The sequence below is a fragment of the Leptidea sinapis genome, chromosome 14, assembly GCF_905404315.1.
Source record: "Leptidea sinapis chromosome 14, ilLepSina1.1, whole genome shotgun sequence".
In the NCBI taxonomy this organism is placed as follows: domain Eukaryota; kingdom Metazoa; phylum Arthropoda; class Insecta; order Lepidoptera; family Pieridae; genus Leptidea; species Leptidea sinapis.
In genome coordinates this window covers 9,072,706-9,085,571 of record NC_066278.1, presented here as the reverse complement: position 1 = coordinate 9,085,571, position 12,866 = coordinate 9,072,706, and the positions used below count along the sequence as shown (strand labels likewise).

Below are 12,866 nucleotides of genomic sequence, written 5' to 3'. Positions count from 1 at the left end.
GGCTATTTAAAAGGTTTATAATGAAATCCTCACAAAATATGACTTTTGAGCGTGCTGGTAGATTATTTAATAAATTTCTAAATTCAACAATAAAATCTTGTATTTTATCCTGTTTATAAAATCTGGGTGGTCTATACATAGCTATTAAATAGAATTGTTCTCCATTAGCATCAAGTGTAATAGAAACGCACTCTGCAGATCGCATTATGGTTGTACTCACGAACGCAGCAGTCTCGTTCGCACACACGTTGAGCTCCAGTCGCGAGTAGACCAGTACCCCTCCCCCACTGCGCCCCGTACGGGTACAAACATTGACACGAAACCCAGGAATGTTATAGAAAGTCATTAAGGAATAATTTATGTTTGGTTCTGTTAATACTATAATGTCTATTTTACTTAAATCATTGCCGATAGTAACTAAGAATTCACTAAAGTGTTTTTTCAATGATCGAATATTAACATGTAATATGCTTAAGTCACTGTTATTGTGTATTTGTTGTAACCAAGTATTTAAGTTATTAACACACTTATAGTTTATAGATCCGTCGGTTATGTAGTCCATGTTTAATAAGTCTGTGAATTTTTCAGTAAGTAATAAACATATTATTACATTTTGGCAAGTTACCTATTAAATAAAATAAAAATAAATGCTCACTTTCTAATAATTAGATTACATATATCACTTTCGGTCCTTACACATATCACTTTTTCACCTTCAGATTTCTTGACCAGGATTTTTCCATTTGTTACCCAAATATACTTATAAATTCCTTGTAATTGTTCTTGACACTCCATAGCAGCGTCCGAGTTGATTTAGTTAGATCTTCGTTTATATAAATTTTACTTGTATCCGATCCACCTGTAACCATATTACTTGTGATATCCGATACTTTGCGGCGCTGGGTAAGACAGTTGTCCCGTGATGTAGATCCAGTGGTCTTGAAGCCACAATTATAGGTGGTGGTTTAGTGCCTACTTTGTATGGTCTTGAGCGTCTAGCCCATTCTATGTCCGAGCTACTCGCATTTATTTTTTCACCGATTTTAGACACTATTTGTATCACACTCTCTCCGGAAAGCTGTTCAATACCCACAATTTCAATATTTTGTTTACGTGATGCCTGCTCAAATTCTTGAATTTTTTGTTCGAAGGAAATGTTTTGCTTTTCTAAATATACACAATTGTTGCTTACATTTGTGATTGCTTTTTCCAGCTTATGAATCTTTTCTTTTGATTGTTCGTGTTCAACAATCAATGAGTCATATTTATCAGATAGCATAATTAGACTTTGTGTAATGGAATCCAGTTGTGTTTTGAATCCCGGGATAGCCCCAACCTTTTTTTGTATATCCTTGAGAATTTTTGAGTAATCTTGTAACTCTTCATCCTGATCTTCATCTTCTGATCCTTCATCTTCACAATTATTGCAGTTAATGCGGTTTTTACCATTTTTAATGTCTGCAGCTAAACCCTTTACACATCCCCTATGAAAAGTCCCTTGGCAAGGCCCTTGACACATGAAATGCGATCCTTTTTTCGCTAGCACTTTTTTACATTTTTGGCATTCCATTATTAAAAAACACACGCGCGGTCAACAATGTCGGAAGGTAGTTTAATATATTATTACCACGGTATGATGGGAACCCAAAGTTACTAAACTTTTATATTAGAGAAGTAGAGAATATTATACAACTTTTAAGTGAACCCTCCCGGGTTCACCCGGCATTTATATGTTTATTAAAAAGTAAGTTAGGAGGTGTCGCTATTAATGCGATAGCCTACGAAGTGTCGTTAATAACGTGGGACTCCATTAAAAACGCTCTTATTAGACGTTTTGGGAGAACCGCGCAACGAAATCCAGGTGCTGCAGGAGCTCACGCGGACCCTTAGGAATAAATACGAAGATGCGGAGACATTTGGCAAACGACTCCGTGAGTTGTTTGATACTCTGTACTCGGTCGGTAAACACGGTGACCGTTCATACTATGAGGAAATGGTTATAGATCAATATACCAATCAATTAAACTTCAATGTTTCGTTAGGAGTTAGAATAAGTAAACCGTTAACATTAGAGTCAGCAATTATGGCAGGAAGAGGCTAGGCTCGCTCACAGTAAACCTTTTTATAACGGGTAACCTACTTCCCATTTTAAGCAAAAGGATGCCCCTAGAGTTTCGCAACAGCGGAATATTCCATCAAGGAATTTTATAGGGACGCAACCTCAGCACCACCAGCCTTCAAATTTCGTAAATAGTCAAAATATTTCTATACCCCCTACACCTAATTTTAAGAGAAATTCAGGTAATTTTAGGAAGAGTAACAGCGCGAACTTTAGGCAATTTAATGTACCTCAAAGACAGGTAACGCCTAAAATAAGTTCCGATATTACTATGCGGTCCGTGAGTAAACTGGATACGCCCCAGTATGCTGCTAAGAACGTTTTCTATACTCAAGATCAACCAGTATTATATGGCAATGAATGCCATAGCAACTACAACGAAGGTGAGTACCCATATCATGTAGTACAGGAACCTGAAGAGGAGTACCAGCATTTTCCTCAAACCCAGAAGATGCCAGACCAGACCTAATGAAAATAAACTTGTTGGTCAGGGATGACCTCTCTTACGTAGAAATAGATTTTAGCTTACATATTATTTTAGATAGATTAGAAATTTTAGAAGACGCAATGACGTTTGCGCAATTAGGAGTAATGCACCCTTTTATTATAGCACCCTTATAATAGTATTATAAGTCCATACAACCTTTTAAATGAAATTTCAATAATTCATAAAAAACATGAGTTTTGCCAGTAGCACATATAAGTTTAAATAAGATTCATGAGTTGGAAAAATCTATAAAAGTAAAATCATATAGTACGGAACATTCTTTGACTTTTATCTTAGAAATCCCCTCCATTGATTCTAATATATATGACCTCATCCACATGTACTTCATCCGTAACTCGTCAAACCTAACTATCATTCCAAAATCCAAATACCTAGCACTTGGTAGCGATGAGTACCAATACGAATATATATATACGATATATGAATACCTGGAAGGCAAATGCAGAACAATCAACGGAAACAGCATCCACGAGGGTATCGGAAGATTGTATTATATCGCGAATTCAACACCGCACGTCAAACTGTACATACGCGAAAATGGAAATTAATAAAAGTATAGTGCAGAGGATCAAGGACAGGACAAAGGACAAAGCTTGTAAATTTGAAAATTTCAAACAAAATAATCATTTATTTAAAAGGGAATTCTCGTTCCACTAGATTACCGGATAGACTGGAATATGGCCACTGTCCCAGAACAAATTTATACCTAAATATGTGTATAAAATACGCAATGTGTATAAAATTATTCAATCATCTACCTCAAGAAATAAAAAAATTACCACAGAAACTATTTATTGGACTCCTGTGTAAATGGTTTAAATGGACAAAAATTTTTAGTGTTAACGATTTTTTTAGATTTTAAGTAAACTTTTTTCATACTTATTTAAATTAGCCGAATAGAAGACACTACAATAAATTTAAGATATATAATGTATACTGTATTCGACGCAAAAATACAAAAATAATATTTCATTTCATTGCCATTTTGGAAAACGACAAAATTTCTAGATATTTTGTCTACGGTCGCTTTTGTTTTTTTGATTAGATCGTGCAGTAAAAATAACAAAACAACTGGCCCATGGATGAGCTTATGCGAATGCTTGTTTCCAAGCACTTTAAAAGCTCGGCACTAATAAGCACCTCGGAAGAGAGTATAGTAAACACTTAATATGAGACGTTCCCTAGTTGTCCACCATTTCCATTTAAAAAAAAAAACTAAACGGGTTTCACTTTGGGAGTGCCGGTAGAAGTGAAAACTTAAACATTAACGTTGTGTATTTTTGAATATTTGGGAATCGTTATGGAAAATTTTGCTCGGGTTGCTTTATTTATCAGCATAAAGTACTAGCATTGATGTGGTTAAATACAATATACATTTATTGCGCTATCTTATACTTACAAAAATTACAATTTATATCACGGAAAAAATTCGATGCTTCAGAACTATTACAATTAGTTTGCATTAAAAAGTTTATTTCTCAGAAAAATCAAATCAAATCCATAATTTCAACGACTTTCTTGCGAATTTTCTATCAGGTCACGTGTCCTTGCCCGACTTTAACACTTTATACCCATCTCCTTAGAAATTCCCATCGCAATATTTGTGCTCAACGCCGGAGAAGTTTTCACTTCAAATACATCAACTAAAATCACTTATTTAAAAAAGGTCATCAATACATAGTTCTTATTTCTTGCTTTCTATTCGGATAACTAAATCGCATTTATTGCATTGCTCGTGCAAAAGTTTCGTGAATATTTAGATTTTGAAATAAATATTCTCAATGAAATACTTACTTGAAAGTATTAAAGAATGTGTGTTTATTATTCCATGCATCCTGTACGATTTCTTTAAAAAATCAGATTCACAAGATGTTTCTTGTATAATAAATTATAATAAAAATTATTAAAAATAAAAAATTATAAAATAAAAATTATTAGAGTAGGTAATTTGTAAATTTATATGAATAGATACAACAATCATAGAATAATAACGCTCAGAACGATAGTTTCATTCATAGTTCCTGTCAATATAGAAGTAACATTATAATGAATGTGTATGTGAGCGTCACGTACTTACATTCACCAACACGCACACAGACAGCCAAATAATGTTGAAAGTGAATAGACATTTCCCTAAATCAGTAAATCGTTAGAAATACTAGATTATATGTAATGAGAAAGAAGAAATAAAATATACAATGAAGAATTTAATAAAAACATTGCGTAGGTATTTAATTATTGTTGCAACAATTTTAAAAGTTAAAGTAAAGAAGTTCTTTAGAATCATTGTTTTTTGAAACTCGATGAAACGAAAAAGCGAGACGATAGAGGCGCCGTTCCCAGCTATATCAGAGGTTTTCTAGGGTGCAGAGAACGAATTTGGGATAATTTTTGAAATCCAAGATGGCCGCCGTGCAAAATTATGAGTTCAACAATATAGATATCGTACCCGAGGTTCTCGAGGATGCAGAGAACGAATATGGAATCATTTTTAAATCCAAGATGGCTGCGAAAATTTATTTTGGGGTTATACGTATGCGTGGTAGTTATAATCATACAGAAACAAAATTGGAAAAACAATATTTACAGGCTGTGGCTTCATCATGAGAGTTGAACAAAGCAAACAAGATTTTATGACGATACGTCACTCAAACGGTTGGCTCAGTTGGATAGAGCACCGGCACGGAACGCCGGAGGTCGTGGGTTCGGGTCCCGAATCGTTCATAAAATTTTGTTTTACGAATTTTATTTGTGTATTAATCCTAGAAGTGAGGGTTATCAATTTAAAAATATAATAAATTGCTTAGATTTACAAGGGCGACATCTCAAGTCAATTCATAATATGCAAATATTGGGGTTGAGCAGGTTATCAACTGTAAAGTAGATCCTGTAGATGAAGCCACAACCTGAGAGTTAAACAAAGCATACAAGATTTTATGACGATACGTCACTCAAACGGTTGGCTTGGTTAGAGCACCGGCATGGAACGCCGGAGGTCGTTGGTTTGGGTTCAGCATCGTTCATAAAATTTTGTTTTTAGAATTTATTTGATTATTAATCCTAGAAATGAGGGTATAACTTTAAAAAAATAACAAATTGGTTCTAATCATAACCCTAATGCTAAACAACTTATCAACAACTTAAGCATCTTTCGAAAATTGTTAAGCCAAATAGAACCAAAATCGTTGAAATCATAAATTTGCGCGGCGGCCACCTTGGATTTCAAAAATGATGCCAAATTAGTTCTCTGCACCCTGGAGAACCTCGGATTCTATATCCATAATGTTGAAATAATAACTTTGCGTGGATTTTTACCTTGGATTAAAAAACACAATGGCACGTAACTGAAATCGTGACGATTTGCTATAAAATTTCTCTCATACGTCGATACAGAAGTTTCACTTCAAAAACATACCGACGTATTGAAAACCTCCTCCTTTTTTGAAGTCGGTTAAAAAGAGTGGCCGTTAATGTTCTCACAAGCTCATTTTTTCCGAACATATGGTAAATTCAGTAATTTAAAAGATATATTCATAGTAACTATTCAAAGCTCTTAGTTTAAGCCTAATTGAATTAAGATAATTTGACTTTGACTTTGAATACTTATAACATCATGTGGCGTCGTACATGATAGCCTCCTATCAATATCTACCAATAAACACAAAAAACTATCCCAGTTGAGGTACTCGGGGTATATAGTATACTTTCATAGCTGGCATCATATTTTTTTAATGGCGTCTGTTTTGTTTACAAAATATTTTTCTGTTTTGACGAATGTATTAGCTTAAATTAAAAGTTGTGAAATAGTATTTAGCTGTGAAATGTGATTTTCTTATAATAATTTTTATTATAAGACGCTTTGTGACACCCTTTCACTGCTCAGTAAGTCTTTCTTTCTAGTGGCTTCTGTGGAAGGGGCACCAGAACTCGCCAACACAGTTAGTCATTTTTCAATTAAATTTCGCGTACTGATTGTCCTGGAAGTTGACAGAATGACACTGACGCGGCGGGAAACGTATGTGGTCCTAGAATACCACATTGAAACTGCTTCATTTCGCTTGGGCCTACTCGCGTTGTAAGCGTTATTATTCTAAGTTGATAATATTTAAAATATTGCATCTGGGTTTATCGATGATCAAAGCCAATAAAAAAATGTTTTGTTTATTTATATTTATGTTAGAATCCTACCAAAATATGTATAAGTATAGTATAGTAATACCAACTTAACTGTGAAGTGGCAAAAATAGGAACTACGGTCGCCATTTTGAAATTAGAACGACTGTCAGTGTCTACTACTTTCGAGTGCTCCGTGTGTTATATTGCGATACTTCTGAATTTTAAGCGTTAAATATGCCCCGACTTTTGTGCAATTTGGAATTAATTAGCAACACTGAAACGACGATGGCGACACAGATCAGTTCACAGTTAAGTTGGTAACACTGTAACAATTTTGGTCGCTCAAGAAGTTTATCCTCCAACAGCGAATCTAGTGTTCATCTTCTTTCTACGATATAGATTGTACACTTGACAATAAGTTGGAAGTTCCTATTAGGCCACATATTTTAGTGATCTGTGAATCCTATTCTATTTTCTATAGTAAACGATACTCAGGTATCGTAGACTAAGTAAACAATATCAACCTCAATCAAACCTCGCTAGTTAATTACAGATTACTGGACTTCCAGCCCTGAATACGGAATTCATAAAAATCAGGGTGAAGCTTTGATATGGCAATATCACCGACCTATCATTCTATCTTGGTCTTGCATCCCGTGCCAGTAAATAAATTAAGTTAATCGTTGTATCCCACATGAGGCACGGCAGCCAGTTATCTATTGTTCTCTCAGTCTACGTCAGCTATGGATCGTCTCCAACTCTCCAGTAAAAGTGTTCTGTGTCTGTGATCGTTTCTCTTTAGTCTATCCCATATAATATTATTATAGGTACTCTTTGGTCTATCCATCGCAATTCGCAATTTAATTTTTAACCGGCATTTTACTTTCCACTGCATCTTGCGCCAATTCTGCAATAAAATCGTGAAGAATTCACTGAAATGGAATCGAACGGCGACATAAGTCTTGAAGATGCCGAAATGAACGAACATGAGGGTGAAAAAGTTGTTACTATGATCGATGTTTTGCAAGAACAAGCGGAATTCGAAGAAGATGCCAATGCCGTTCTCGGAGCATCGGATGACAAAGAATGTACTTATAATAAGGTTAGGACCTAATTTAAAAGCAAGATTATTTTATACATTTTTACAGTTATTTATTGACACTGGATAGTTTATGATGTAATTATTGTTTTGGTTTAATTTATTAAGTTATGGTTTCATTAAGCATCGGGAGAAAGGTCCATAGTGTAATATGTATAAGTTATAAGTATTTTAAAACCAATTGACTTGTTGTCGTCTTGTCAATTGTTCTCCAAATAAAATAGATTGGAAAAAAACATTAATATTATATGATATTTTAATGAACTTCCAAAGGAATCAACATGGATACCTAAAGTATTACTGCAGTGATTCTTATGGTGTTGCCGAAGCAAAATGAGTGGTGATATCACATTATATTTGCAGCTAAAAAAAGTGGAGGATTAGCAAAATGTGACCTGCATTTTGTTTTTTTTTGACAGAAGTTATATTTTATTTTGTGTTTCATTTCCCATCCTTGGAATAGGCCTGTTTCTGATTAAGTTACAATTTTTGTCAGTTGCCTTATGATGTTATTATCATTATTAAACAGGTTCCGGCCACATAAGATAACTTGTATATTTTTGGAGCCTTTCATTGTATTTTATGGCATATTATTTATGACCTTGTTAGTTGGCATGTTCCTGTAAACCATGCTACAATTGATATATGGGGTGGTGCAGAATGAGCTATATTGTTTAAATGGTTTATAACTTTTTTATGTATGCCATTATTATAGTATTTTTTTAAATACAGTATATTATTAGAGAATTTTTTGCAATTAGCTTTGAAAAATTATATCCTGTAAGTGATGTCCATTTTCTACTTCACACATACATGCTCTTTTTAGCATATTTTTTTATAACTTTTTGCAAAATTTCAGGTGTAATGGCCATGATTTCATTTCAAATGTTGGTTTTTAGTTGGAGTATGGTTCTTGGTGTGTTAATGTACACTCTTTCTTTTAAATATCCCCAAAGAAAACTGTCAGGAGCTGTTATATGAATGAATGTGGAGGCCAGTTAAAATTGCTTGTGTGTAAAATATTGTGTTCGCTGAATATATCCCTTAACAAAGCCATTGAGGCACCTGCAGAATGTGTGGTTTCTCCATTTTGTTTAAACCACAAGTTTGGATGGTTTTCTACAGCTGGCCAAATTTTCCAACGTTGTATGATATGCACCATTGCTGACAGAGACAGAGACACCACATTTCATTTTCAAAAAAATATGGGCCAATTATCCTTTCGGATGATACACTGCACCAAACAGTACACTGAAGTGGGTATGATTGTCGCTGATGCTCTGCTCTTGGATTTTCCATAGCGCAAATCCTGCAGATTTCCTTTAGTTTAGTTTAGCTAGGCTGTTTACATACTTAGCCTCTTGATTGGGCCATTGTGCATTTCTATGTGTATGTCTCCTTACTCCAACCAGCCCATCTGGGCATGATCTCATTCCAGAAGTCTAGCAGTCTTTTTAAGTTTCTGCAGGCATGCAGAAGCAATGATGGTGATTGGAGTATTTGTGCCCGTTGTTCAGCCACACTGCTGCACTTCATAAGCATGTGTTCTGGCATTTCCTCTGCCTCCATGCATTCTCTGCACAAAGGGCTGTCTGTTACACCTATGATAGACAGATGCTTCTTCAAGGGACAGTGACCACACATACAACTGTACATATTTTGTCCCTGTGTAGTCTCATCAGATTGCGGTTTAGTTTTGCATGATGACATACCTATTTGATACGAAATGGGCTTCATCACTCATTATCAAATTGTGAATAAAGTCTGGATTTTCCTCTGCTTTTTAATGGAAATGGATGGCATATTCAAGCCATTTCTGGTAATCTGTCATCTTCAATTCTTGCAATAGTTGAACTTTATATGGGAACAAGTCTAATGTACTCATAATTTCCCAGTCTTCTTCACAAAATGCTGAAAAAAAAACCAACGAAAGAATAATAATTAAAAAAGTTATAAAGCATTGAAACCATATAGCTCACTCTGCACCACCGGATAGGATATAAAGATTTACCCCAAACATTAATGATATTATTTAGTAGTTTCTTGGTCGGAGTTAGTAGTGTTATAATTTACAATTGTTTCATTCCTTTTAGCGTGTACATGATTAGCACATGTAACACAGTTTTACAAAAATAATAAACAGTACATCAAGTTGAGTTATATCATGTTGTTTTGAAAGTTATTTAATACAAGTTTACATGGGTACCTTCAAAAAAAGTGTGCACACTTTTCTAAAAGGCCACAGATACTTATATGTTTCCACTGGTGTTGCAAGGGAATGTGGCAGTGATCACTTTAAATTTTTTCACAAATCTGGTGTCCAATTTGTCCTGTTTCATTTAAAAAGTGACACATCTGCTGGTACGTGATCAGTGCTAATCCACAATCATTGATGAATATGGAATCATTGCTATGGTTTTTTAGATTTAATTTTGTATAAAATTTGAATAAAATTATTGACATAGTATATGTGGATATTTTTTATGTTAAATAATGGTGAATTTGTTTTATTATTGGCTTCATTTTTCAGGGATACATCAAACGACAAGCTGTATATGCATGTATGACATGTTGCGCAGAAGCTAAAAATGATCCTTCAAAAAGAGCTGGTGTATGTCTAGCTTGCTGTTTGACTTGCCATGAAAATCATGAACTTGTTGAGCTCTATACTAAACGCAACTTCCGTTGTGATTGTGGAAATCAAAAATTTTACTCTTATCCATGTCAGCTTACACCAAACAAAAAAGATCTTAATGAAGAGAATAATTATAATCAAAACTTTTCGGGAGTTTATTGTGTCTGTCACAGGCCATACCCAGATCCTGAATCTTCTATTGATGATGAGATGATTCAATGTATTGTGTGTGAGGATTGGTTGCATGTCTCCCATCTTGAAGCGACAGTTCCGGGTAATGATATTTATTCTGAAATGATCTGTAAAAGATGCATGGAGAAAAATAGCTTTTTACATGATTATTCTGATTTAGCTGTTAATAATGAGACAGATTTTGTAGATGTTGTAAATAAAAGTGATTTGATATCTAGTGTATGTAATGAAGAAAGTAATAATATTCCTAAAGAAAATTCAACAATGATTGGTGAAGATATTGCTCTAAACAATAGCAAACTTAACACGGATAGTGAAGCTGAAACTGAAGAACATAAGAATGATACAACTGATTTACAAAATATTTACCATGAATGTGAAGAGTTACCCCATCAAACAAACAATATTATATGTGAATCACAGAAAGCAGATCAAATGGAAGATGAACCTGATAAAGATTTGAATAATGATAACATGAGTAAGGTAACAGATAAAACTTTGCTTGAAACACATAATACAGATAAAATTGAAAAAGAATCAGATAAAGATTTGCCTGGCATACAGAAAACATGTAGAGTAGATGGAATAGACCAAATAATGGAAACAGATAAAGTTTTGCCCAAAAATCAAAATACAGATAAAATTGAAGAAGTAACACATAAAGTTGTGCCCGAAAATCAAAATACAGATAAAATAGATCTGAATAAAGATGGAATTGACCAAATTACACGTGAAACACAGAATACAGATAAAATACAGGAAGAAAATGATAAAGTTTTGCTTCAAACACATTGTGCAGATAAAATTGATGAAGAAAAAAGTAAGGAACCTGTTGGAGAAGACAAAATTCATAATGAACTTAATAAAACTATTCCTGAAATAAAAGGTGAAGATAAATTACAAGATGATAATAAAATGTCACTAGAATTACAAGTTGATGTTAATATAAACAAAGATGTCAATAATGCTATCAATGATACTAATTCCATTAATGAATCAATGAATAATACAAAGGATGAGAATATTAGCACACTTACTACCAATAATATTAGTTCTGAATTAGAAGATCCCTCTTTAAAGATAATTGATGATAAAGATGTGAATGATCCTCATCCACTAGATATTCAGAAAGAATTATTAACAGAAGAAACCCCAAATAAAGAAGAAGTTCAATGTAGTAAACTTGAAAACAATACCATTGTAATGGATTCAAAAAGTGAACAGTGTGAAAAACAACCTATGAGTATTGAAGAAATAGAAAAAATGGAAGAAGATAATCTTTTAAAAGACCCAGAAGACCATGATATGACCATGGATATAGGGAGTAAAAAAAATGAAAATAGTGGAGAAATTCAAGCCAATAATATACCCAATATGTTAAGCACAAAGTCTAGTGATGAAGCACCTGAAAAAAGTGAAGGTACTCCTAATAATATTGAAGTGAATGAGAAAGAATTAGAAGAGACACCTCAAAATATAGACAATAAGACTGTTATAGAAGATAAAAGTGGTATTATGGATGGATGTAGTCTAGTAAATCCTACAGATAGCTCTAAAATAGATGATGTAAGTGAAACAAACCAAAAGAATGATTCCAAACGTAAGATTGAGGACTCTGAAGACGGTCTCACAATTAAGAAGTCAAAGCTAAACTGTGTTAGACCAAATGGTGTTAAAATGAAGTACAAAGGTGCCACATTTTGGCCCTCAAATTTTAGACAAAAACTTTGTACTTGTAGTGAATGCATTTCAATGTACAAAGATCTATCAGTATTATTTTTAATAGACCTTGAAGATACAGTTACAGCTTATGAGAATCTTGGTAAAGAAAAATCTAATGGAAGACCATCAACTCAGTATGAGAAAGGATTAGAAGCTTTGTCTTCATTAGATAGAGTGCAACAAATAAATGCATTGACAGAATATAATAAAATGAGGGATAAATTACTAAACTTCTTAAAAAGTTTCAAAGAAAGAAAAGAAGTTGTTAAAGAAGAGGATATCAAAGCATTTTTTGCTGGAATGAAACCAAAACGTGAACCTGATGGTGTCTATTTCTGCAGATAATTTTTTAGTGGTTTTAAACTCAATGGAATTCTAATTTAATTGTAATTTTTAATACTTATTTTATTTGTAACACATACTCAATTTTTAATACATAATCTTAATTTAACACATGTCTTATTATTTGTTTACA

At 33.6% G+C, this 12,866-nt stretch overlaps 1 protein-coding gene and 1 pseudogene across 1 annotated transcript; one reads left to right on the top strand and one right to left on the bottom strand.

Annotated features, from left to right (window-relative positions):
• Positions 1-651: 651 nt before the first annotated feature.
• Positions 652-1,570, bottom strand: LOC126967849 (uncharacterized; annotated as a pseudogene).
• Positions 1,571-7,560: 5,990 nt separating this feature from the next.
• Positions 7,561-12,842, top strand: LOC126968121 (nuclease SbcCD subunit C). Its single transcript, XM_050812936.1, has 2 exons — positions 7,561-7,845; positions 10,373-12,842. Exons 1-2 carry the CDS (start codon positions 7,681-7,683, stop codon positions 12,734-12,736), a joined length of 2,529 nt encoding a protein of 842 aa, XP_050668893.1. The 5' UTR covers positions 7,561-7,680; the 3' UTR covers positions 12,737-12,842.
• Positions 12,843-12,866: the final 24 nt, after the last annotated feature.

Bases quoted from the DNA above. Each gene is read 5' to 3' on its own strand.
- LOC126968121 (XM_050812936.1), top strand. From the start codon at position 7,681: ATGGAATCGAACGGCGACATAAGTCTTGAAGATGCCGAAATGAACGAA. The intron at 7,846-10,372 runs GTTAGGACCTAA...TTCATTTTTCAG, and splicing joins AAGAATGTACTTATAATAAG to GGATACATCAAACGACAAGC.